Source organism: Puntigrus tetrazona, chromosome 2, assembly GCF_018831695.1.
Source record: "Puntigrus tetrazona isolate hp1 chromosome 2, ASM1883169v1, whole genome shotgun sequence".
NCBI classification, from domain to species: Eukaryota; Metazoa; Chordata; class Actinopteri; order Cypriniformes; family Cyprinidae; genus Puntigrus; species Puntigrus tetrazona.
The window spans coordinates 3,656,107-3,682,523 of NC_056700.1; the positions used below are offsets into that span (position 1 = coordinate 3,656,107).

Here is a 26,417-nt window from a genome sequence, read left to right on the forward strand (position 1 = left end):
CTGTCATGAAGCTTTTTTCCAAACACTGATCTCTTTACAACCTTCATCATTTCAGTCCTAAAAAATTGGCCACTGGGCCAATTTGTGGGAGTCTGCTCACCATGTAGGGTCTTTTTCAAGTCGTATGAAGATAAAGGCTGTTTGGAAGCAAGGTAAGGGGTAACTCTCTGGACGGTGAACTTTGTTGAGTTCTCTGCAATGAATAAATGGCTTTCTTGCCTGTAAAAAAACCCCCAAAAAACTCTTGATCACCAGGAGAGGTGGAGGTGAGTCCTACAGCAAGGAATTACAAGATTTAGCTGTCCGCTAACGAGGAAAAAGATACAGCCTTGAGAGGTCCAAAGGTTCTTGAGGTTCTGGAGTCATGTCTGGGGAACTCTGAAAACAGCAGCATGACAGGTCAGAACCCAAGGTAATCAAGGACTACATGGGTATCTCTCCATGGCCCAAAAGTCACCCATAGCCAGGGAAGAAGGAAGGGAATACTTAGATTTGAACCACTGGGTGAACAGGTGTTGGGATGATAACCTCATGGATTCCATCTCAGATGACCCCGTCTATGAAGAACGTGTGACTATGTCTTTGGTGGCAAGCTCATCCTCCATATGACCAATGCAAGACCATGCAAGCCCATCTGTATCCTAGCCACTCGCTGTTGTGGCGAACTCCTCCGCTACTCTACGTCCGCCTTGCTGGATGGACAAAAGCTCCTTTGAGTGGACGGTCAAACACCCGTCTGATTTCGTCAACAAAAGAGGAGCAACAGGAAAAGAAGGGGCCTCCGGTCCGGCAGACGACTGTAGCCTGAGAGAGTGAAGTGTGAGTAAGCGGTTTTGGCTCTGTCGGAGGGAAAGGATGACTACAACTTGAAAAAGGGTGCCTTTGCAGGTGCTACAGTCTCCTGGGGAGCGTTAGAGTGGAGTCAGTTAGAATTTAGCCAAAGGACTGACCACAAATTAGATTCTGTTCCTCAAGGTCTTGATTTGCTTCAATATCAATTTATTTTTAAATATTTGCATGTTAAGAAACAAAATTGGAACGGAAACTAATGTTGTGAGCGGTACAGTGAATACAATACATACATAAAAACATGCATAAATGTTTTAACGATTTAGTTAACCTTTAGCAGTATGCCCAGTTACAGTACATTACTATAATACTGAATATATTCAATTGCTAGGCTATATTTTCAGACAATCACTCAAACAAAACATTTGAATGGCACATAAAGCTTCATGAGCCAAAAAATGTCACTATTTAAGAGACTTTACAGAAGCTTAAGTCTTCCAGAGTGAGTCGCTATGACATAAGACGTTTTTTTCCCCAATGAAAGTTTTAGAAAAATAAGATTTAAAAATATGCTAGTTATTAAGTTAACACAAACTTGTAGGTCTATAGTGCATATAAACATGTTTCTCTATAGAGTTCATTCTAGCTAACTAACTTTCCTGAGGTAAATATCAGTTAAAGAGGGTGTTCACATATTATTATTATCCTCAGTTCTTGATGTGACCGCAATATTACCGTAGAATTACTGCAGAAGTTTATGAGGCGATTAAGTTATAGCTCGACATTGATTGACTCTAAATTAAGGGGCATATGCAGCATATTTAATGGGATTAATTGTTTTTTAATATTTATTTGCAAGGCCTTTGTTATTTCTTTGTTTATTTATATTAGCAAGATCAACTGTATATGACAAATTATGACACATATTACAAATATTATATATTACAACACCAATTCCACGCTAGAGTGGCTGTACATATAAATGTATATCAAATATTAAAGCATATACAGACTTTTACAACTTTTAATTGGTTTTTGCGAATCTTACGGCATCGCTTCCGCCCCAACCTCATTAATATTCATAAGCCGAACCTCCGTCACAGTGATTTCGCATTAAGACCACGGTAGTCGCTCGCCGAGCTCGTCGATCCAGTCATCATGCAGTTGCAGCGTCATTGTGGGCTGCTGTTTGAATGAAGTTAGAAGACACTCAAATCTTCCGCACCCCGACTTAAACCCGGCTTTCGGAGTTGAGCTGAATAAAGGACAAGTGAACGGAAAGATGCCCGTGTTTACAGGTCTGTTCACGGCGCGCCTCTACATAAACCGCAGTTAGTCTACGAACGATAAGAGACGCTTGAGAGGAGGCAGCGCAGTTAGCATTAGACATTAGCTTCAGGCCTCAAGTGATAGTTTCTGGTTTAAAACGGGGGGAAAGCTAAGCAAGAAGCAGAAATCTCATAGCAAGCGTTCCGGCGTGCCTTTATTTAGGAGGTGTTTATTTTGTTTTATATGGCTGTTTGTGGTGTGAAATATAAAGCTAGGACCTGACGCGGCATGTGTTATCATGCCGGCTAGGCGGCTCTCACTTTATTAAAACGCATTTAAAACTTATAGCACTTTAAAATCAACAGACAGTGTTAGTGAACATACAGACTTTACTCCTACGTTTATGCAGAATTGAGCATAGACCAGCTTTTAAATTTGATGCATCATGCCTTGTGGTGTCTATAGCGTACTACATACAACATTTACCAGTTCATTTAATGTATTTAATGCGCGTGTTTATAGCCATATTTATTCCTGCCAGCCGTTTTTGTAGACCGTAGTGACTTTCTCGTGTGGTCAGCTTGTCTTTTGTGTGGACTACACGGGCCAGTTGTGTTAATGCGATTTCAATCAAAATTTAAAGGAACAGTTCTTCCAAAGCTGTCACTATTTATTAGTGTTAGTGCTTTTCTTTGCTTTCTGGCTGGTTAGTTTTTGCTGACCCTCCAGTACAACCCGAGACGACGCATAAATGATGCTTTTAAGCAGTTATGCCAGGAATATCTGTTTCCCAAGTGCAAATAAAACACTTTATTAAGTCGCGAAGGCGAGTGGAATAGCAGGCCTTTTCAGACCTCACACGTTTTTCAGTATTTCATTGTTTTCAGATGCAAGATTCGTCAGGGACTGGTGAACTGGTATCATAGTGAACGAGAGTCAAATTCCAATAGAAAATAAGATAGCTTTCCACAACTTCCAAAGGAGGTGATTGATTACAGCTAATTTTTCATGGCTTCTTCACGTCTTCAACCTCTCAGCAGTGTCAAGTAGTTTGTTTATGGCCATCACGAGTTAATAATTAATAACTGTGTTGATTTGTTTAAATTACTGTTGGTGAAATGGGTCCACTGAATCCTGCCCTGTGGAGACGGGGATGGTTTAATGAACCTATGCAGATTTCTTTCCGAACGTGCAGATACGCGCCACTGAATGATTTCGCTGTGTCCCTGAATCTGATAGTGAATGTGAAATGGGGGAAGGAGAAGTTTGACGCGGTCGAGCTGAATACGGAGGAGCCGCCCATGGTGTTCAAAGCCCAGCTTTTTGCTCTAACGGGGGTTCAGCCGGAGAGACAGAAAGTCATGGTGAAAGGAGGAACGCTGAAGGTACTGGACGAGCACCGCAGTCGAGAGCGTAACAATCGGTTATCGCAGGTGTCTGACATGTTGTACTTTTGTTCACCAGGATGACGAATGGGGCAACATCAAGTTGAAAAACGTAAGTATGTCTTCTATTTTGTAGAACAATCAGAAATGTAAGTTTCGTTGCTACGAGCATGAAATAACCTCAATGCGTAACGTGCATGAAATCGGCCTGTAGCAGATCTATACAGGCGGAGCTGGGGGAGGTGGAGGGTTTCTGAAGCGCTTGCAACTTCTAAAGCGAGCACTAGCCGAGTATTCGAATATTGAGCAGCGAGCTCATTGGCTGCCGATGCAAAAAGGAGCCAATCAGCAGCTCCATGTGCAAATGATGTCATTATGAGTTGGACCCGTCGGACTGCGCCCTTTCAGAGTTTTTCATGCTTGAGCTATGCATCGCTCTAACAGTTAACCGCGTGTCGCACGTGCTATCACTCGCTGAACGTGAGTTTTCTTGAGGTAACCGGGTGTTTTGATTCATGTAGGGGATGACTCTTCTGATGATGGGCTCTGCTGACGCCCTGCCCGAGGAGCCTGTAGTGCGACCCATGTTCGTGGAGGACATGACGGAGGAGCAGCTTGCGTCAGCGGTGGGTTTTCAGCCAACGGCGTTCGGATCGGATCCGCCGCTTCCATATTTGATCAGAGACGGGTTTGGACGGCTGTGAACTTGTTTGTGTGCTCTCATGTTCAGATGGAGTTGCCGTGTGGATTGACAAATCTGGGCAACACGTGTTACATGAATGCAACGGTGCAGTGTCTACGCTCTGTGCCCGAGCTCAAAGACTCTCTCAGGAGGTACGGCTGAGTCATGCCTCTCATATCGGCTTCAGAGACTATGTTATTTTGCGTAATGCATCATTTTCCTCCATCTGTAGGTACTCCGGTGCCTTGCGGTCTTCTGGAGCTAATGCACCTTCCCAGTACATCACAGCAGGTGAGGACCTCTCGTTAGTCTGGAGGTTGCAACATTTTCCACTTTTTATCAACGTTTGAGGATAAACGATTAGGAGGGGGTTAAGCTGGGTGGTGGTGCTGAATCCTCAAGTTTTTGTGGACGGCACGCAGCGCTTGTTTGACCATCGGGTGAATTCCTCACTTAGCTCTGCGCGATTTGTACGAGTCCATGGATAAGACCGCCTCAAGCATTCCACCCATCATCCTGCTGCAGTTCCTGCACATGGCCTTCCCACAGTTCGCCGAAAAAGGAGACCAGGGCCAGTATCTCCAGCAGGTCAGGAGATGATATCTTCGATCGCAGACTTTCATGGGAATGCGTTTAATCAGATTGTTATCTGTTACAACGGAAAGTTATAAGATGTGTTGTTTTTTTTTTACCCAGGATGCCAATGAGTGCTGGGTTCAGATGATGCGGGTCCTTCAGCAGAAATTAGAACCTCAAGAATCAGAAACCCCACTGGAGGTGAGCTTAATCGGTTTCGTGGGACCCGTCCTGGCAAAACGGGTCAAAAGTGAATGATTTTTATTTTCACATCCTTCGTTAAAATAATCAATAAAAGACTTGGTGGAATTTGACAGAAAATGACTGAGCTACAGACGATTAAAAGAGTTGTTTCCCTCTAAATTTTTTATAATAATTTCTCAATATAACTATTCTTTGATCTTTATTAAAAATAAGAACAAATAAAGTAGTTTGTTCAAGAGCAGTGAGTGATTCCTTCTTTTAAACGCATTTATAACATTGAAACAGATCTATATTAGTAACTACTGTAATGCAGGGATCAAAAATGTTGCACATGCAATTTTTATTTGTGTATTTTCATGAGAAATGCACAGTAATGTACCTTTTATTATACTGCACTCTCAAATTCTGACTCATTTTGCCAGCACAGGTCACACATATCGTGTATTCACGCTGAGAATTTAATGTAAAAAAACCCCAAAACACTACTTTGTCATTTTTCTGGAGTATAGAATTTGTTTTAAATAATATTAGTCGTAATTTTGTTCTATCTACATGTTTTTGGTCAATTGACAGACTGACAGCGACAGTGGAGCTGCTGCTGCCTCAAAAAAGAAGAATTTCATCGATCAGTATTTTGGTGTTGAATTTGAAACGACGTATCCTTCGTTGTGCTCCTCTATACTAGCATGTGCTCTTTCAGGTAGTGCTTCAGTGTGCTGTGGCTGTTTACAGTTTAATAAGAGGCACGGCTTGTTTACTTCAACATTTACCTGTTAAAGTACCCCTGTTATTGAGTAACACAGTAAATTTAAAGAGAAAGAAAATGCGCACCATGTATAAAGTTATTTTAAAACTGTTGTCAACATGAAGCGTTAGCATATAGCATATTGCCGCCCATTGTTGGTCTTTTTCGTTGGTCTGAATGAAAATGCAGATTCATTCTTTGCCACTGATGCTTTTAAAACTCACAAACACTGTGAAATCGACCAATCACCGGAGGGGTTTGGAAAAATTAATCATTGAATCATTTTGAGAGTCCTTGAGCAAATAAGGTAAAATTAGATGCATATTATAATACAATTATATGAACCTAAAACATTCGTAATCCATAATTTTGCATGCACAGGAAGTAAGGTGTATTAATCAAAAAGTGAGTGTTTTTTCTTTTATACACGAACACTGTTCATCCACAGCTCGAGTGTAAATGGCTTTTACTGCTCCTAGAGACCACCAACCAAACATGCATATGAACGCGTAATATTTGAAGTTCCTTAACCTGCTTGTGTCCAGTATGAAGTGTACCGAGTCAGAGGATGAGGAACCAACTAAAGGCACAGAGAGCCAGCTGCAGCTCAGCTGCTTCATCAATCAGGAAGTCAAATATCTCGCCACCGGACTCCGATTGGTGAGTGGGACGTCCCATACAAACCCTTACGGAAGTATCACCAGCCCTCACAGCTCCTCTTAATCTTGACTTTTTCCTTGTAACATCTAGAGGCTACAGGAGGACATCACAAAGCTGTCTCCATCCTTACAAAGAAATGCGCTCTATATCAAATCGGTACGCTTCATCTTCTGACTTCTGCCATCTTTGCAGTTTCCCCCTCTGTGCAACAACTAAATGAATTTGTTTCTGCATTTAAGTCCAAAATCAGCCGTCTCCCGGCATACCTCACGGTGCAGATGGTCCGGTTCTTCTACAAAGAAAAAGAGTCAGTGAATGCCAAAGTCCTGAAGGTAGGTCATCTGCTCTGGGCTGAGTCAGCATATAAAGTATCGACCGTCTATTGATTTTGTGCGTTTTTTTTATTTTGCTGTATTTAGGATGTCAAATTTCCTCTTATGCTGGACGTCTATGAGCTGTGCACTGCTGAGCTGCAGGAGAAGATGGTTGCTGTGAGGTCGAAGTTTAAGGAGGTTGAAGACAAGAAGCTGGAGATGCAGCAGCAGCCGAAAGCAAGTGCCTGAGTCCTACGGAACGCTTCACGCATTTGCAAAAGCTGCCTTTAATAACTGACCTCCATTTTATTTCTTAACAGGAGAGTCAAAAGGTTGGCGCTCCAAAGGAAACAAAATACGAACCTTTCTGTTTTTCTGAAGGTAAGCTTCTTTCAGCACGCTTCTGGAATCTCACTCTGCTGGTAGGTTTTTTTTTTTTAAAGCGGAGAACTTGTTCTTCTCTGTAGATTTGGGCTCCAACAACAGCGGTTACTACGACCTGCAAGCGGTTCTGACGCATCAGGGGCGATCCAGTTCATCTGGACACTACGTCGCCTGGGTTAAAAGGAAAGAAGGTCAAGTATTGTCTGTCTTTTAAACGCTATAGCCATGTTCACGGACCTCATGCATTCAATAAGAGCAGATCACTTTATTTCACTAATCATTCGTAAAATGCATAGACTTTTTGCCTTTGTTGCTGGAAATGCATCTGGTTTGCATGCTTGAGAGTATTCCAGATGATTCCAATCAGTTGAGATGTTAAATGAGGTGCATCTCTGAAGGGTACCGACTTGTGCACCATTTTGTCTGGAAAAATGTAATTGTAATCAAAGAAACCTAACTTTTCCCCTCTGAACAGATGAATGGGTGAAATTCGACGACGATAAGGTCAGCATCGTGACCCCTGAGGACATCTTGAAGCTGTCTGGTGGTGGCGATTGGCATATAGCATACGTGCTTCTGTACGGCCCTCGACGTCTGGAGATACTGGAGTAACTGGTTCAGAGGGAACTTAAACCATAATTGCCATTTCAGAGCACTGTCTGTATAGATGTGCAAATAAATTTTGGTGTCTTTAAAAAAACATGACCTTAATATTTCCTGAACTCTTCATGCATCAACACACAAGTGGCATGTTTAAGGGTGTTTTTTTTCTTTTTCCTTTTTTGGATGATTGATTGCTGGACGTGATCCTTGTTTGGATTTGGAGCAATGGTTTTATAAATGTTTTCTATATGCATTGATTTGTTTTTTTTAAGCCTGTGAAAAGGTGTTCATGTTCAATAGACGGTATCCTCCTGTGAGAGAAGTAGTGACTTGGTATATAAAGATGTTCTTGGCCACAAGTTTCAGACTTAAATACATCAAGAACCGTTGTATGATACTGGGATCTCACCAAAAGAAATGCAGTTTGTTTATAAGGATATGTTGTGTGTGTGTGTGGATTGAAACTTAGAGGTGGATTTCATATCAAAGCACTTTGAGAGGATGTCTTTATGCTCAATTACTGCTTCTGTCTTTAGCTACCATGCAACAAATGCCACTGTAAACTCATCTGTCCTTAAATACTCAAATACAAAGTGAGAGAACTTGAGCTCTGTAATAAGTTATTGACTACTGGCTTTTCATAAAAGGTGAAATAAACATGCCATTAACAGCTAATGGATCCATTTCAAATGAACTTTTATTTCCAAAAAAAAAAATGTAAAGAATGCATTTCGTTGAAGTACAGTCAAAGTTTAAAACAAGAAAACGCTGCCGTTATGTTTCGCTGAGGCCTTCTGTGACGTTACTGAAACCAGCAGAGTTCAGAGCCGTGACCAGGCTCTCCATCGTGGCTTGAGGGCCTTCTCGGTCCTGCCAGGCCACCAGCAGCATCTTGGCCTGCAGTTCTGGGTCCTCGCTGTCCGACTCGATCACGCGGATCTCCTTCTCGCTCATGTCCAGGTGGTCCGCCAGCGTCTTCCACTGGGACCCAAGCTTGGCAGCGATCTCATCCATCTGACTGTTGGTCACGGCCTTGCTCTGGATGCTGGGACCTGAGAAAGGACAGTCAACAATTGAGCTTTGATGCTCTTATGCTAACTACGACAATATAGGCGTCCATCACGGACCTCACCCTAGATAACGGTCATAATCACAAACCCCTGCTGAAAGAAGCCTCTGTCCGAATGGTGATGAAGCAAACCACATCGTTCTTAATATCAAGGGTTTTTATTGTGTTTTCAATTAATCATTGGAACAAAAAAAATTACTTTGAAATGGTTAAAAACAGCTATCCATTTTTGCTAATTAACTGTTTTTAGAGGTCAAGGAACAAGAGCAATTGTAACTATACATAAACCCATGTTATAAAGAGACAGAACGTGGTAAAATCTGAATATCCCGAGCACCAGCCTACATTTAAAAGTGCATAAGAGTTTAATCAAAGTTGTCCAAAGACAACGCATTTAGGTTAATACAATTTCAATAAGTTTTGATCGACTTCAAACGTAGACTACTGCGGTAATGCAAGTTCTGATTTAAAAGCATACGTTTTTTTAATGAAAATTTGAATTCTTAGAACTAACAAATAAAAACGACTCATTTTTGGCCAGTTTTGAAGATTAGATCCATTTCACGTCACTGTAAGCCATCCTGGCAAGTAGTAAAGGAATTCTTGAGCATCGACCAATTTCAGGCCGTGCATTGGCATTTGGCCAAAATTACTAGACTGGTTTTCCTTGAGATTCATTTGCTGCGTGAATTAAAAATTCAGTTTTGAGTGTCAATGCAGCTCTATTCGTGCATAGCCAGTAAAGTTTAAACCAGTGTTCCTGGAGTACGCCCAAATATCTGCGTTATGGATCTTAAAAGAAGAACCAACTCAGAGCAAATCACATTACGGCCAATTAAAAAAAAAAGGATGTTTTGTGAATTTTATCAGGACGTACTACAGTCAGTCATGTGACTCATGAACATCATAATTAGCCCATATCTTCCCTTTTCAGGACTATATGAGCAGAATCAAGCTTCTTTAATTTGGTAGACATTGCCCTACAGGAGAAATAATGGTTTAAAAGCCTAGTTTTGTCTAGCTCTCTAACAAAACGTCCTAAAATAATTACAATCCATGACAGACTACCTCTCTCTGTGCCTGGGCCGCTGCCTGCTGTACATTTTCCCTATTTTCTCTGCTTGCCTCAAGCAAAAAATTAACTCCTGTTGTCCTTGAGCTTTTAGACTACATTCATGAACGTTCTGTGAGGACGCTTTCAAAACAAAACTAAAAGCAAAAAGCGAGCAGCACAACTCTACGGAGTCATTTCTTTTCACTTTGATGCAAACGCACTGCCGTTTTAATCCAAGAAACGCAGCGTGAACACAATCCTGCAGGCAGTGAAACTTTCAATTTTTCTTTGCAAAAAACTCCCACAAAACTTACTGTCATTGCTGTCTTTTAACAGGTTATCTCCGTTCTCATCATCATCCTCCTCACCCGTTTTTATCTCCTCAGAAGGAATGTCTTTCTGTTTAAAGAAAAAGAAAGATTCGGTTTTTAGATTTAACACCGTTGAGTAAAATAGCAAGAAGGATTTTTGAGGGAGTTTTGTCATTTAAATCAAACCCTATCACCCTCCATTAATATTGGTACCTTTGGTAAATATGAACAAACAAACAAAAAACGCTAACCTTTAAAATAAAATTACACACACAAAAAGCTGAATGAATTAAATGTTTTTCAAAATATTACATAATGATTGGCGCAGGTACAAATTTTAAGGTTTTTTGGTTCGCGGTCACACTCGCTCAGCGAAGGATTCAAGCATTATGAAGAGCCTTTTCTAGCAGATTCACAATGAAACTAGGACTGGGAGATCAATGGAAATCTCCCATAAATATTAATGTACATAAAAAACCAATTCTATAAACATTTAGACCATGTACATGTTGATAAAGTCTGCACTTCTGTGTGAATCAGCCTTTAACATCTATGGAGATCCTTCACAGCGGGAAACGCTTCTTTAGATTATTTTAATCTAAATTATTAACAGGCTTATCGCAATAATCAATAAAAAAAAAAAAAAAAAAAAAAAAAAAAAAAAAGCACAATATATCTTTTTTTTTACTTGTAAGAAAATATATGTGTTTTGTGTATTTATTCCCTTTTTTTAAAGCATCTAATATTTTAATGCTTAATGTCCATGAACTTAATATTTTAATTTTTATATTTTTAATATTTAAGAATTAAATGTTTGTCGTCAATTGAAAGTGTGCAGGCCTTCTTGCATTATTATGCCGTTATGATTATATATTTAGTGGCATGAAACACTCTTAACATGACAAGATCGGTTAGTGTAATTATTTATGGGGCAATATATCGCCCCCCAAAAATGATCACGACAGGCCTAATTATTAAAATATAATTAGTGTCGCCGCAATGTAAACAAGCCCTTTTGTGAGCTCTATTTTTTATAGAGTAGTGAGGTGGTGCCAATAATTGTGGAACGCATACATTACAGAAAAACAAACACGCTTGAGTTATTTTAGTTGATATTTTCAACGAAAGACCGAAGGACTGTTTCCACGCACCCAAGAGTGCCAGTACTTGTTGATTAGCTCGTACTGGTCCAGTGCTAGCTGTAATGCTATGTTGTCTGAAGTCCACTTACAGGAAGCTCCTTAGCCAGCTTGATGACCATGTTTTCCAGATAGTCCGCCAGACTCTTGAACTGCTGGTTGGTGGGCTGGAAGAAGTGAGGACTCCTCCTGGAGAGCAATCGCAAGGCCCGCCAGCCGTAGTTTGAGTTACGCACGACTCTGAGGGACCACGACAAACAACTCTGATGATTAATGCTGGTCTACTGTGATGATCAATATTGAGACCGTATTCGCAAAGCTCTGTACTTGTATTCTTCCTCCACCATGTTCGATGGATCTGCCTGTTCGATAGCTTCCTCGAAGAAGTCCTCCAGCGACGGCATGAACTCCCTTCAACAGAGACGTGCATTAAAGCAACATTTCTCGCCTCTTTAAGGTGAATATTTCCAAACACAAACCTGCTGTCCGACTTGCAGGCCTCCATATTGTCAGGGTTCAGATTCCAGAGCCTCGTGAGTTCGTCGCTGATGAACAGCAGAGATGCAAGATTAGACTAGAAAAGAAGATCGGACCTCATATTAAATATCAGATGTCCTCTTACTTTCCCATGAGGATTTTGCGATCAGGTCCCTTGCCCAAAAAGTCCTCTGGTGCCTGTCTCTTTCTGCTGGGACGGATGGGTTTGGTCTCTGCTGGTCTGAGAGAAACAAGACTCTATTCACAACTAAATAAAGAGCCAGATGGACAGGGAGTGTAACATTAACAATTCACCCAAGTGTACCGGTGCACATTTTGACTTGCAGTAGTTTTTCCTTATACGCAGATTTTCGCAGAATTAAATATGATAACCATCATGCCTATAAGCGAAATTTCATATTTTGTCCTCCGATTACTACAGATTTTGGGACTCCAACAAACATTTGGGTTTGGTTGAATGTAGCCCAACACGATCGTCTGCAGTAGCTTTTCTTATAAAGACGTTATTCGCAGGCTTATGCAGATTTCTAAAGAGTGGAATTCAAGCATCTTTCCACTAGCGGCGGATGGTGCATTTCCAGAGCAGAGAAGCCGTTTATTACCGTAATAATTATTAATATAAATCATTATGTTATTTGGGGCTCGCTGCCAAGTTTTGCCAATTTAAGACGTAAGAATCAGAAGCAAACACCTCTTGAAAAGTTTGTTCCGACAGCAACAGATTCAATGATTTCCTCAGCACCTCTATTAGAAAGCACTTTGAGAATTTTTTGTACTTAAACACATTTTGGCTCTAAAAGTTTTAAAGGTTTGCATGTAAATATATGCATTTACATATATTAAGCACATTTAACATTTGAATTACCACCATAAACTAATATAAAGCACGATATATTTAAAAAAACATTTGGGTGTACTTGAGAGTAAGCACGTGTTTACATCACCAACCTCATCTAAACTGTGCATGCTTTTTCAGTCAACAAATGACGTCAACATTTACAAAACGCCTTAATACCACTTTGTGTAAATTGTTCTTGTGCTGCTTTTATTTACTACCTTTCTTTCACAAAGCTCGGACAGCCTTCATTTTTCCAAGAGTTCCAGTTCTCTTCCGTGTTCAAGATGTGCTGTCGGAGATATAACGAATAAATTGGGACGAAACGATAAAGCTTTTAGATCAGAAGGCTGCGATTTCATTATGTATTCAATCCATGCGCCTGTAGCACGTGTGCAAACACTACATACCTCTACCATGGACGCAAACTTCTCACCATCCGGAGGGGTTTCTCTCAGCAGCTTAAACGGCAGGAAAAGTAATCAAACATGACATCATTAACACATGCACGCCTCCAATCGGCGATTCATAAGGTTAAAACTAACCTGATAGACTAGTTTGGTCGTGTCCTCGATCCACAAAGACTGATCGTCATTCAAAACACAGCCGGAACTGCGAAGGTTAGAGAGAAACCGCGTAAAATATTTACTGACAAGAAGCAGGCCAACTTCACCGTCGATTCATTTTGACTGAAATGATGCTAAACGTGCTAGCCGTTTCCCCTGACCTCTTGAACTTGACCTGGCCCTTGAGATACTGGAAGAGGATGAGATACTGAAGCAGAATGTGTCGCCTGAAGTTGCTGTCACTCAGCTGGAGGTCCATCAACTGCAGAGAGATGGGGAATTGGCCTTGTGTTAGCACGTCAACAGCCGGAGGGTACTAATGACGCTTTTATTCAGCAGATGATTAAGAGATACTGGAAGAACCAACTTTCTCACTGGTGAGGAACTTGGCAAAGTAGACGTGGTCTCCGGCCGCGGTCCTCATCTCCTCCAGCTTTCTCTTCGACGCCTGCATGTCATCCAGTTTGAAGCTCTTGAACACAGCTAGCGTCTCATCTGAATACTGCAAGGAGAACGCAATTGAGGGCGCATGAAAACAACATGAATGTGGACAAAGAACGTCAGTTTTCCTTTTCAACCGAATCGAATCAGTTCTTCCTCACACAGGTGGCCACAGATATACTGCAGCTCCTCACATGCACACTAAAGTCAAGATGCACGACTTTGCGCTTACTGCAACAGAGAACTAGTGGGAGTGGTACTATTGTATACTAATAGGGAAGTGCTGCCCAAAAATGTATTTTGCATGTGCTAAATCCAATCTTAAATGACTCGGGAAGAACGACTCGTCTCAGGGAACGATTCGTTCACTCGCGCATGCATAATATCCTATAGGTCCTGTAGCCTAAACTCAGGAGATGAACTAATTTATTCTCTTTCCGGATCACACTGCATTGGTTAAAGCTTATGTGGTCGTCACGTGACGGACGGACGAACGACTCAACCCGAAGACGTTTCAGATAAGAGGTGAGCTAGTCAGACTAGGTGAACAAATTAATCTTTTGTTTCTCAAAACATTATAGCTTTGTATTCTTTGTTGCGCGATCAACGTTTGCGTAAGTTGTAGTAACGTTAGATATGTTGGGGAAGTGACGAAATGGCTCGAATTCAAGGATTTGTTTATTTCCCAAATCTGTAAAACGATCCCATCACTAGCGTTCGACTGTACACACACACTAACATACATGTAAACAACCCAAGTATACTTTAGGCTTAAAATATACAATGCTAATATTTTCTTTTATTTTGGCAAGCTGCTGAGTGAAGCGCACCAGTTAATGAAGTGCAAGACTTTTGCGTTACAAATCAGCAGCACATAGCCTAGATTTACGGAGATCTTATAAAGTATTAGAGCGAGCCGAGCTAAACGATGATTGTGCGTTAACGGCTGTCAACCATTTTGGGTACGCAAACGTATTTTACACAGCAGTTTGTTTGTGAATGCATGTCTGTGGAGCACTTCATCACGCGCCCCATCAGAAAACCGAATGGTCAAATGCCTACCTTAAGGAAGGTCATCCATAAGAACTTGTCATAGCACTGCACAGGGTTTCTGAAATAGTCCTGCAGGGTCCAGAATTTTCTGTACAAGTTGTAGTCAATAGGAATGGCGCTGCAAAACAAGAGTGTTTATTAACAGCCAAAATAAAGCCAACGGAAGACAATGACTTGTAACTTGTAATACCAGGGAGCAGGTGCATCTTCATCACCCATCTCTCCCTCCTCCACCTCCATCCCTTCCTCCTTAACCTCTGTGCGCTGGGAGGAAAAATAAAACATGTCTGACATTAAACGTGAAATCCACAGTAGGCGTCTCACATTTTCTGCATGCATAAAAAAAAACCGGACTGAGTGAAGCAAACCCAGCGTCTGTCGACATGACTTTACCTGCAGTCCAAGTGTGCTATCCTGCTCATTTTTGTTGAATACAGTAACGTTATCGAGGTTGAATTGACTCTGTAAGTTCAGGCCTGTAATACAAGCGTAAAGCACCAAGTCACGAAACAACATCGAAACAAGAAGTGTAAAAAAAAAGGAAGAAAAGTATACCTGATTTTTCCGACAAAGGAAAGAGGCGTGCTAAAAACAGCTGGATTCGTCCACAAAACACCGTGTTCTGAGACTTAGAGAGCCTCCTGAGCAGGTCTGCAGACAAACACGGTACTAACATTACCCTACTCGAGCACTTTCTCAATAAACAATGCTGTAATTGAATAATAGGTATATACTTATCGAGACAAAAATCACAATTCGATTTAGGCCTTAACAGTTATATTTCAGTAGAAAACAAATGTATCATCGAAAGGTTATACAGTTATTATATATAATAGCTGCAATGCATTTTTATTCTAAAAACTAAACATAATTTAAATGTCACTTTAATGCATATATATATATATATATATATATATATATATATATATATATATATATATATATATATATATATATATATATATATATATATATATATATCTCCAACAAAAACAAATAAACAAATAAAACACGAAACTCACCGTTGCACATTCTTAGCAAGTAATTTTTTCCGGCAGAGTAAAAGGTGTTCTGGAAAGAAAGAGAGATCATAAATAATAAAGCAATTACCAGGCTAACGGTAACATCAATATAATATATATTTTCTATTCTATTAACAAAGAAATTCCTAAAATGGTGTAAATGCATTTACTACAAAAAACAAGAACAAAAAACAAACACTGACGATATGAAACTGATTGGGTAAAGATTGCCTGAACTGTCTGGGACGAGAATGAAAACACAGGATTTTACCAAACGCTTCAGGTGGAAATGGAAAGTGTAGGTTTTCTATATTTTAGCTGTTGGAGGCACTAGACGGTGCAATTCCGGATATACAAAACTGCCCTCTATCTGTAAACGACATGAGTTTCTATGGGCTGCCATAGACTTTGTTGGTGGAAGAAGACGATTACAATAGGTGCCTATGCTGCTTCTGTGCTACTTCACGTTCACAGAACTAAGCACTAAACCAATGGGTCCAAACTTACAGATTTCCACGTAGACACATTCTCTTCGACAAACGAGAAGATTTTGTCACACTGGTCCAGAGGAAGGCAGTCGAGAACGTCCCCCAGAAGAAGAAAGGGTGTGGTAGCAGAGCAGATGCCTTTAGGAAAACAATAAATCAATGCAAAGGATGTTTTTATATACTTCAGCATTTTACATTATTTCACACGTACCTTCAGTCACGCCGTCTATACTGATGTAGATCAGGGAAAGGAAATCTTCAACGTTGACTTTCTGCTTCACCTGCAGAACGAGACAAAACCTTAGCCAACCCGTATGCAGAAGTGCTAGTTTTCTTGGCTGTGGACTCACTATCTGCTCTTCAAGAACTCCACGCAGGGCTTGGTCAAGAGTGGCTTTCTTCTCGGTTTCACTGCGAAGAATGAATTGAAAATCGCAGAGAACATCAGCAGCGATGGATACAGCCGTGAAAAAGCATCACGGGTTAAGCATGAAAGAACAATAGATGAAAAAAGCAGTTATTACTTTCCAGGTAGATGACCGAAAGCGTTGGTCAGGGGTTTACAGTTCCTGGTATCCACAGCACTTTTAGTGGCAGCCTGGGAGAAAACAAGTGTCATTTAGTGGTTAAAATATTTAGGACAAAAAGACTAAATGTAGGCCTTTCCAGCCATAAAATACCGGAGTGTGTATCATTTTATATCACGTTTTTTCTTTAGTATTACCATCGCAGTGCCACATTACGTCCTCCACAAACACCATCATCTATTTTAAACTACTTTACACGAACATACAGCCCAACAGGTCAAATGCCTGCTAAATAACACACATCATGATTAGATCTACCGCTACATACTGCTTTGGAGGAGAGACAAGGCAGGGAAGAGACAGAAACAAAACGCTTCCTTCTTTAAAAAGTCCGTGTACGTTTTTGGTTAAATGTTTGTGATGATAATTTACCGTAAATTTATCTCTGGCTTCAGTGAAGTCGAAGTGAGACGGAGGAGACATCTTTCCTCGCGCTTTGTCTGTCCGACCCCTTCTACTTCCGGTTCGTCTTCTTCTTCGTTAGTTTAAATGAATTATATCGCCACCTACTGGACCGCTGTGCGATAATGACGACGATGATTTTTTTAATATTAGTTTTATTTATTTATTATTTTTTTTATTTATTTATTTATACAGAATGTTCATAAGAGACAGTCAAAATAAAGTGTCACCTATCATAATTCTTTAAACAATTCAATGATGAATTTCTCCAACAGAGGTCGTGGCAGAAATGTTACTGTTCCTAAAATACATTAAATGTCAGTCAGATGTCTTTTCAACTATTTCTCTCTTTAAATTAATTTGATGTGCTGAATATGAGCTGAAAATGAAATTGAAATGAAGACACAGTTGCTTAAAAACGAAAAAACTCTTTTACCCCGCACTCAGGTTATCTCAAGAAATTCTGCTGAAAAACACGATAGAAAATGTAATGGATTTAATGGTTATAATGGGAATTATATTAGTTTTAATTGATGCCCAAAACACACTACAAAAAGGAATTTAGTAATGGTTTTACTGGAAAAAGTTCATAATGATATTTAATTTAACTATTTGGTTTCTGTTGGGCTTCTATTGTTTTATTGAAACTTCTTAGAAATGTAGGTGTTTCCTCTTAAAAAAAGATCCTAGTAAAGAAAAAAGTAATTCAAAAAGCATCTTGAAGTTTTAACGTTATTACTTCTAATGTATCTAATTCTCAGTAACTGTAACAGATCACAATTGCATTTATTTTGTAATTAAATTACGTCTTTTCATTACGTGAAACCAGTTACTGCCCAACACTGGTGATCAGTGTGGCAAAGCATTTCTTAGAGCTCAGTCCTGAAGATAAGAAGACACAATCATGTACTGTATGTGGAAAGAGTTTTTCACTGCTGCCATATTTATATAAACATGAGAAGATGCATATTGGTATACATGCTCGTGCGTGCTTTGAGCGTGTGCAGACTTTTACTGCAGCAAATTATTTAAAGCAGCACCAGAGTCAGTAGATCTGAAAACAAACGAGAGGATCAATGAAAGATGTGCTGAAACTATTGATCACTATTCGCCGCTCTGAACTTCGTCGGTTACCCGCCTACGGCTTGTTCAGAGCAAAAAGTGTAGTCTGTATTGTCAACGCAGCACACAAAAGGTCTCCATTCATTGGGGAGCCTTCGGTTTGCTCGGTCATGGCCATAGATTTGAGCCAATATCAGCCTCCAGAGGCCGCAAACATTAAGTCCAACTGCCCTCATTGTGATGAGATGAACATCAGGGCTCTCCAGATGCGCACCGGCTTGTGCCCCCTCTTGAAGCTGGTGATGACTCTCCTGTTATGAGCACAACACCTCCTATATATTTGAGCTGTCCGTGTCCCTGGCCACTTGAACTGTGGAGCGTACGTGCTGGCGAGAGAGAGAATGGAGGTTACACTCTCAAACAGTGAGTAGGATTTGCAACGTATTCAGGTGAGCAGAATTGGACCTCTTCATATCAGCGTTTTCCTGATGCACCCTCGGAGTGGATGCGCTTGTCCACCCCTGACCGAGAGCGAGTAAATACGTATTTCCACCAATAAAGCTCCTCCAAGTGTTGTGCGGCATCGGGGAAGAGAAGCGCACAGTGCTGCTGGTCGCTCTGAAATGGTTCACAGACCTAGTCGAGCAGCTTTGGACAATTCCACGGAGATAGGACCAAACAGTGTATGAATGGCGTGTATGCAATCTAAACCAGTGCTATCTCAGCCAGGGCTAAAGCTTCTCACTAACATGCACAAACACTATCGAGTTACCAGGCTTAGACACAGTGTTTTTCAGATTTTTTGCAATCCAGAAATCTTCGGGTTTTGGACATACTTGAGCAAACATCACATCCTCTGTATTCTCAGTTTATACTTCTTGCGATCTCACAATGTTCCATTCTGGTCACTGCGTTGCTTTCTTTTAAATTAAGTACTTCTGAGTTTGGTACTGTAATTGTATTTTTTAATACTTGTGAAATAGAGTTGTAATGCTTCCTCCCAATTCGCTTGCCACTGTAACTGATTGCTTTCCGTTGCAAATTCTAGATATTCCTGGATGTCAAGTACTTATTTTCAGCTTCTTGAACAAGAAAAACGTTTTGCTCCTGCAGATTTGTTTACTAACAAGGCACAGCTGAACGTGGGGGTTTTCAGAAATTGACTTGAATGACTTAAAGACAATGCTGTGCAGACTACAATATTTTGAATCTGACACCAAATCCAAGTGTGAGTAACTGCTTTTATTACGTGATCACTATTGCTTTGTCTGTTAACAGATTGGTATGTATTGGATTGCACATCCTGTATGCAGTTTTTTACCATCTGTGAAGGATGTTGGCTGTTAAAAACATCGTAGCATTGATATTATTATTTTTTTGATGTAATAATCTTGAGGTCACACTTTATGTAGCCTCAGACGCATTTTGCTACCAAATTTGTAGCAGCGTTGTAGGAAAACGGGTTTGTCTATCAAGACGAAATCAATTAACTTTTTGTCATTTTCATTTCCTGGCTTATGGTTAAAAAGCTATTAGCATAATTATTTTTAAACTTTGGACAAGTGGTGACGTTACACAGTTTGAGTTAGAGACTGTTCTCTATCACTGTGCAAAATCTTACTTAACTTTCCCGCAAGCGGTTCTTTGAGCTGCCATAGACATATGGGAGGAAGAAGAAAAATAATAATAACACCAACGATTTCAATAGGTGCCATCAAACCGTTGGTGCTAGGCCCCTAAATATAGCTGCAAACATCAATTATGGGGCCAAGCACACCCAGCGAAAAATTACGAGCTAAGCATAGCATGGAGAATCAGACCAAATGCAACAATGAGTAACTGAAGACATTTTGGGATCATTGTAATTGAAATGGCTGAAAAACCATAAATACAACCTCTTGTATTTTGATTAAATGGCTTATGACTTTTGACAAACAGGTGGCGCTATAATCAAATCATATTATTGTGTTCTGTGTGAGGTCACAATACCACACACAAAGTTTGGTGTCGTTACGTCAAAGCTTTGCAGAGATATAGCCTCAGACTCATTTTGGCATCATGTTTCATGATAACAGGCTATTGCAAGCAAAAGTTATTAGCATTTTTGAAAATTTCATAATTAATGAATGTTTTATTACTCTTGTACAATTGGTGGCACGGTTACCAAAATGATGTGGCGTGGTCAGGGTGAGGTGACAATGACATATACAAAGTTTGGGGTAAATGTCTCCAATCTTTGCAGACGATACAGGCTCAGATACAGTTTGGCATCTTTAGAGCAAATTCATCTTTACACTAAATTCAAAATGGCCGACACCCAAAATGGCTGACATGGAACAACTGGGTATGTTCACCAGTTTTGTGATTTTTGGCCAAAGCATTCAGAATTCAGGAGCAAAAATATGCATTTTCCATATCTCCTCACCTCTTGGGGGCACAGTGCCGAAACAGTGCAGGTAGCCTCAGGTCATGCTTTTTATAACACATACCAAGTTTGGTGTCAATATGCCTAACTGTTGCGGCGATATAGTCTCTCGTCCATTTTTGCATGGCTTTTGTAGAATTTGTTCGCTAGGTATTCGGAAAGGGTTTGACAAATGAACTTGAATTCCACAACTTTTTGCCTCCACAGTCTGAAGTTGATCGGATTCAATTTTCGTGACAATTGGTGCAATGGTCTAGGACGGGTTTGAAAAAGTAGGTTAAAAATAAACATTGCAATTTTAGAATTTTTGTGTCCATTAAACTCAGCACGAGGAATCAGACTCTACGGTTGCTACGGTTACTGATGAGACTGTCCTCTATCACTGCGCAAAATTATGCAACTTTCCTGCAAACTGCCATAGACTTGAGGCGGAAGAAGAAGAAAAAGAATAATAGCGGTAATAATTTCAATAGGTGCCTCCGCACCTTCTGTGTTTGGCCCCTAATTAAATTACACAAAACTATAAGTACAATGTCTACACACAGTAGGTGCACTGTTCCAAATGATTAATTTAAATGTAAGTACACAGCAGTTAAGGCCACCTAATCTTGATGACATTATAAGGGGACATCAGAGAACAGTACAAATTAATAAAAAAAAGGCATGACCCTGAAAGAGTACAACATGTACATTTTAAGACATTATGAAACTGAGCATATCATTAAACTTAAACAAAACCAAAATAGCACCCCTTATATCGTGAAGCAAAATGATACAGTTTTTGACATTGTTCTTCATCACTGAGTTGATCTGAATCTCACAGCTGAAACTGCAGGCTTCGAAGATGATGATGAACTGAATTCTCTGTGAATAATTAGATAATGTTTCTTTGTCATGCAACTTGTAATGACTGGTTAGTATGGATTCATCCAGGTTATATTTTATTGCTTGATGAATTACTCGTTGAGGATGCGGCGTCAGACCCGATGACGATCTACTGAGAGTGAACGCTTTTTGCATGACAGCGCAGAGCAGATGATTGTTTGAAACACTTCCCACATGCATTGCACTGATACGGCTTCTCTCCCGTGTGGATCCTCTCATGTCTTTTTAGGTCTCTTGAATCAGTGAATCTTTTGTCACAGTGCGCACACGTGAAAGGTTTCTCTCCGGTGTGAATCCTCTCGTGTATAATCCGATTTGCCGACTGACTGAATCTCTTGTCACAGTACGAACACTTATAAGGTTTCTCTCCGGTGTGGATCATCTCGTGCCTCTTTAGGTTTTCGGACATATTGAATCTCTTGTCGCAGCGCGAGCACTTGTAAGGTTTCTCTCCGGTGTGGCTCCTTTCGTGTCTTTTCAGGATTCCCGACCAACTGAATCTCTTGTCGCAGCGCGAGCACTTGTAAGGTTTCTCTCCGGTGTGGCTCTTCTCGTGCCTTTGGAGGATTCTCGGCCAACTGAATCTCTTGTCGCAGTGCGAGCACTTGTAGGGTTTCTCTCCGGTGTGGATCCTCTGATGAAATTTTAAATTGGTCGCCGAAATAAAAGTCTTCTCGCACTCAAAGCACATGTACTCTCTCACACCGGTGTGTATTTTCTGATGTGCTTTCAAATTCTGCAGACACGAAAAACTCTTTCCGCACGAACAACACGGATGCGGCTTCTCCTTTGTGTGAACTTTCAGGTGCATCTTCAGGTCCGAAGGCCGCAGACACATTTTACCGCACTGATCGCACATGCACAGGTTCTCTCTCGTGTGGATGTTCGTGTGTACCTTCAGGTGAGCCGAGTGCGCAAATCTCTTCCCACACTCATCGCAAGTAAACGGTTTCTCTCCCGTATGAACTTTCATGTGCGCCGTGAGCTGTCCTTTTTGCGCGAAGCACTTCCCACAGCGATCGCATGCGTATGGCTTCTCTCCCGTGTGAGTCCTCTCGTGCGTCTTCAGGACTCCTGAGCGACTGAATCTTTTGTCGCAGTTTGAACACTTGTACGGTTTTTCTCCGGTGTGAGTCCTCTCGTGTGCTTTCAGGTGTCCCGACCAATTGAATCCCATGTCGCAGTGTGCACACTTGTACCGTTTCTCTCCGGTGTGCACTCTCAGGTGAACATTAAGACTCTGTTTGTACGCGAAACTCTTTCCACACTGAGCGCAGGTGAACGATTTCTCAGCGCCTGTTTTCTTCAAAACATTCTGAGAGCAGCTCGGAGGTTTTTCTCCAGTTTTGACGTGATTTTGCTCCTCAACTTCACGCAGTTCTTCACTCTCCTCGTGTTTTTCAAACAACACTGAAATAAAAGTAAATACCAGGTAAAAAACCAGTACACCTCCATAATCTAATTAAAGTGCTCTATTTTTGTACTTAATATACTAAAAAGAATTGTTTAGTACTTAAGTTAAACTCATCTAAGTGTACTCTTAAGTGTGCTATTTTGAGACACCATGAATATGAACTAAAATGCATTTTTAACATACTACCTTTGTTTTTAAAAAATGTATTTAGTTACCACTTGTAGCATGATGGTTTCAAGATGGTTTCAAGTGTGCTACAAGTTGTAATTAAATACATTTTTAAAAATAAGGATGGTATGTTAAAAGTGCATTTTAGTTCATACTCATGATGTCGCAATATAGCAGCGGAGGTACAGCTCCGTGGCGACGGGACGTGATGTCTTCGTTCCCTTCTTCAGGGAAAGAGGGTTACATATGTAATGTCTCGGACATTCCCTTTCAGTCAGTCATGCCGAGTCACATCGGATGACCGACGAATTGGGATCCCTACCAAATCGCCATTGACGCTGCCTCTTCCAGAGTCCTGCATGAGCCCACAAGCCCCCTCAGTCTATTGGTGTACCCAGCTACTCTTATAAACACTAGCCATTCGTAAGACTGGAACTCTGGGGAACACCCTTACGTTCTAGTGAACAGGGACGTGCGGAAGTCCAACCTTCCCGTAGAAGGTCTCAGAACGAATTTGCATACGGACAATATTTCAGTTTGCATATGGAATATTGGAGGTGATTGAACCCTCTTAGGTGGGCAGAAGGACTGACGGGGAAACACGGGGCTCTGAGGCTATGCCGTGGAATACACACATAAAGTCCTCTTTGGGTACTTTACATGGCTTCCAGCCCTCAACGGTTCTCCCGGACTCATCGAGAGGGAATCAGACAGCTTGTCGCTCGAGAGCTTTTCACTCCGCTACATCTGGCTGCCGAGAGGAATGGAGGAGCTTGACAGGGTCTACTGTATGGACACTCTGGAAGACCCCACAGCCAGGTGCGTGGGAGCGGGGGCGGCAGCAGGGGGCATGAGCTGTCTGAGGCGGGTCGTCGGTGGCTGCGTGAAGGCAGCAGCTGCACGCCGAGGCAGGATGTTTCTTTTTCTAATCACCTCAGTCTGCTTCTGGGCAGTGGAGAACTGCTGGGCAAAGTTCTCCACTGTGTCGCTGAAGAGGCCGGTCTGGGACACGGGGGCATTCATGGAACGTGTCCTGTCTACCTCGAGCATGTCGACCAGACACAGCCACAGATGGCGTTCCTGGACCACTGTAGTGGCCATCGCACAACCCAGAGACCACGTTGTGACCTTCGTCGCCCGTGGCGTGAGGTCCGTCATGGTACAGAGTTCTTTCAGAACTTCTGGGTCAAGACCACCCCCGTGCTGGTCCTTCAGTGCCTTGGCCTGATGAACCTGCAACAATGCCAAAGTGTGTACTGCAGACGTAGCTTGTCCACAGGCACACAAATGGTGGTACAGGCTCTGGCCGTTCAGAGCCCACTGAAACGCCGAGTACATCGCTTTGGAGTAGAACAGGCCCGGGAGGGCTGAATATGTGCACAGGATCACAGCGCCAAGCTGCATCGCAACTGATGCCCATCTGTTCCACTTAGGGGAATCACCATCGGCGAGATAACCCCTCATCTGCGTGACTCAGAGTGACCGACTGGGATAACCGCTAATGCTAACACACTTTTTGGTGGTAGTGCAGCCTGATTCCAAAATGGCAATCCACTGTTTCCCTAACGCAGGAAAACAAGCTCCACTAATAAACGTTTGAAATCTTTCTCCAACATTGAAATAAAAAAAAAAAGTAAAGAAAAGATCGCCTTTTTCAAGTAGAACAGTCATGCCCGGCTCGAAGCAATTTTGACTCAATTTTGAGTGTCTTGGCAAAGGCTATAAAAACGCATGGAGGCCTACATGTGATTATTTTTTTCCATTTTTCATTTTAGTAATTGGCAAAAACTTTCTTATTGTCATGATGGGGTATTGATTGTAGATTTCCAAGGAAAAAATTTAAAGTCAATCCACATTGGAATAAGGAAAAAGTGAAGCGCTGTGAATACTTTTTGGGTTCGTTGTACATGCAGCCATTTACTAAAATGTATAATTACAGTGTAACGAGAACACCTTAAAATAAAGCATAACTGCTATTTCCTATTACAACTTGCTTAAAGTTTCATACGCTTCAGTATTATTAAAGACGAAACAAGAAAAAAAAAACACCTGTTTGTTCTTCAGTGTGTTTCATTCTGCAGGGTTCTGGATCTCTCATGTTCTCTGTCCTCTTTAATAAACTCAGACCTTGTTGATTTCAGTTTCTGATGCTTTGACGCTAATCTTCAATTGTAGGTTTGTGTGAATGAATCTGTGTGGAAGAAGATTTACCAAAAAGTTACTTCAATTTATTTATTGTGACTATTTTACACATTTAAGTATGCAAGCGAAGCAGACGTTCTCCAAACTATATCAAGAGACTGTAGCCTAACAAACACAACTTTAGGAAATCGTTATAGTACTATATTAAGTAACAGCACTGAAACAGTAGCTCAGTTTAAAAATATAATTCGGTAACACAACAATCACACTTTCCATGCATCTCTGTTTTTTCTGTCTTTTAACTGTTTTTGTGCCCCCCATATTAACATAATGGAAATATCTGTCTAGAAATACAGAAAAAGAACATAATGTGAATTCAGTTTTTAAGCAGAAAAAGTAGCCTACACAAAGCAAAACATCGCGTCTATTAATCTGTTTATATATTTCTGTATAATTTAAAATGTTCCACGAGGCTCATCAATACACAGGCTCGATATTAACAGTATCTATTAGCGATTTTAACCACGTACAGTAACAACAACAAAGATAACGGTCAACGAAACATTAAAATCACGACCGCTTAGCATCCTTTTCACTCGACACGATCACCCTCACGAGCGAACACGAATCTCGCGAGTCTCTTTGCGGACTGAACGTGTTTTCCTCACGCGTTTGAAGTCTGCAGACACACGAACAGCGCCGCGCTCGACGGAAACAACGCGGAAGCGACCTCGCCGCGGAGACGAAAAACCCGCTCGGCGCGTGGTTTGCCGTCGTTTAAACGCGCGAGACGCTCGCCTCTCCTCAGAAGACTCGACGCCGACCGACTCGGAGCGAGCGCGCGCTCGTGCGTGATGACGTCATCGGCCATCGGCGCGCCAAACAAACAGTACGCGTGTTTCAGACATAAAATTACTTTTTATTTGTGTAAACACAATAAGTCGAAAATGTAAGTTGTTCAAATATAAAAAAGAGATAGCAATGTATTGATAAAAATAATTTAATCAATAATCAAAAATGAGCTAAATGTGAAATCTAAGAGGGATGGGCAGTTAAATACGCATTTGAAATACAAAATATTGATATGACAATTTTATAGGTGTAGATATAAAGTGTTTCATAGATAGTCTGAGAGAGATCGAACACTTAGAGAGTAGTTAGATAACTTGCTGTAAGTCATTTAACATTTCTGTTGTATTTCTAAAGGTTGCCAGATGTTAACTGATTTTTAGCATCCATTTTAAT

The 26,417-nt window shown here is 41.0% G+C and overlaps 3 protein-coding genes across 5 annotated transcripts; 1 reads left to right on the plus strand and 2 right to left on the minus strand.

The window, feature by feature from the left end:
• The first annotated feature begins 1,908 nt into the window (after positions 1–1,908).
• Positions 1,909–8,286, plus strand: usp14 (ubiquitin specific peptidase 14 (tRNA-guanine transglycosylase)). The gene is made up of 16 exons (XM_043264309.1): positions 1,909–2,087; positions 3,298–3,443; positions 3,523–3,555; positions 3,965–4,069; positions 4,174–4,277; positions 4,358–4,416; positions 4,583–4,713; positions 4,822–4,902; positions 5,479–5,561; positions 6,196–6,310; positions 6,401–6,466; positions 6,550–6,642; positions 6,730–6,861; positions 6,945–7,005; positions 7,092–7,199; positions 7,484–8,286. Exons 1-16 carry the CDS (start codon positions 2,072–2,074, stop codon positions 7,618–7,620), a joined length of 1,470 nt encoding a protein of 489 aa, XP_043120244.1. The 5' UTR covers positions 1,909–2,071; the 3' UTR covers positions 7,621–8,286.
• A 4-nt stretch (positions 8,287–8,290) lies between these two features.
• thoc1 (THO complex 1) lies at positions 8,291–17,144 on the minus strand. 2 transcript variants are annotated; one of them, XM_043264300.1, is made up of 21 exons: positions 17,047–17,144; positions 16,612–16,685; positions 16,438–16,498; positions 16,299–16,368; positions 16,107–16,225; positions 15,600–15,648; positions 15,133–15,228; positions 14,971–15,053; positions 14,768–14,841; positions 14,587–14,695; positions 13,451–13,585; positions 13,245–13,345; positions 13,063–13,129; positions 12,928–12,978; positions 12,739–12,809; positions 11,807–11,902; positions 11,664–11,729; positions 11,512–11,595; positions 11,277–11,424; positions 10,049–10,133; positions 8,291–8,663 (listed from the first exon to the last, which is right to left on the minus strand). In XM_043264300.1, the coding sequence occupies exons 1-21, from the start codon at positions 17,095–17,097 to the stop codon at positions 8,386–8,388; spliced, it is 1,968 nt and encodes a 655-aa protein (XP_043120235.1). In that variant the 5' UTR covers positions 17,098–17,144; the 3' UTR covers positions 8,291–8,385. The 2 variants fall into 2 exon arrangements, 1 of the variants encoding a protein (XP_043120235.1); XR_006253160.1 differs by lacking the exon at positions 8,291–8,663 and having other exon boundaries at positions 10,047–10,133; positions 11,197–11,424.
• A 4,097-nt stretch (positions 17,145–21,241) lies between these two features.
• LOC122356133 (zinc finger protein 235-like) lies at positions 21,242–26,007 on the minus strand. Of its 2 annotated transcripts, none has more exons than XM_043254631.1 (3): positions 25,841–26,007; positions 25,080–25,221; positions 21,242–22,858 (listed from the first exon to the last, which is right to left on the minus strand). In XM_043254631.1, exons 2-3 carry the CDS (start codon positions 25,126–25,128, stop codon positions 21,558–21,560), a joined length of 1,350 nt encoding a protein of 449 aa, XP_043110566.1. In that variant the 5' UTR covers positions 25,129–25,221; positions 25,841–26,007; the 3' UTR covers positions 21,242–21,557. The 2 variants fall into 2 exon arrangements, with proteins under 2 accessions (XP_043110566.1, XP_043110557.1); XM_043254622.1 differs by having other exon boundaries at positions 25,750–26,007.
• Between the last annotated feature and the right edge of the window lie 410 nt (positions 26,008–26,417).

Bases quoted from the DNA above. Each gene is read 5' to 3' on its own strand.
- usp14 (XM_043264309.1), top strand. The intron at 4,714-4,821 runs GTCAGGAGATGA...TTTTTTACCCAG, and splicing joins AGGGCCAGTATCTCCAGCAG to GATGCCAATGAGTGCTGGGT. The intron at 4,903-5,478 runs GTGAGCTTAATC...GTCAATTGACAG, and splicing joins AATCAGAAACCCCACTGGAG to ACTGACAGCGACAGTGGAGC.
- thoc1 (XM_043264300.1), bottom strand. From the start codon at position 17,097: ATGTCTCCTCCGTCTCACTTCGACTTCACTGAAGCCAGAGATAAATTT. The intron at 13,130-13,244 runs GTCAGGGGAAAC...TAACCTTCGCAG, and splicing joins GGCCAGGTCAAGTTCAAGAG to TTCCGGCTGTGTTTTGAATG. The intron at 11,730-11,806 runs GTAAGAGGACAT...GCTGTTCATCAG, and splicing joins CGCAAAATCCTCATGGGAAA to CGACGAACTCACGAGGCTCT.
- LOC122356133 (XM_043254631.1), bottom strand. From the start codon at position 25,128: ATGAGAGATCCAGAACCCTGCAGAATGAAACACACTGAAGAACAAACA. The intron at 22,859-25,079 runs GTGTTTTTTTTT...CTTTTATTTCAG, and splicing joins ACACACTGAAGAACAAACAG to TGTTGTTTGAAAAACACGAG.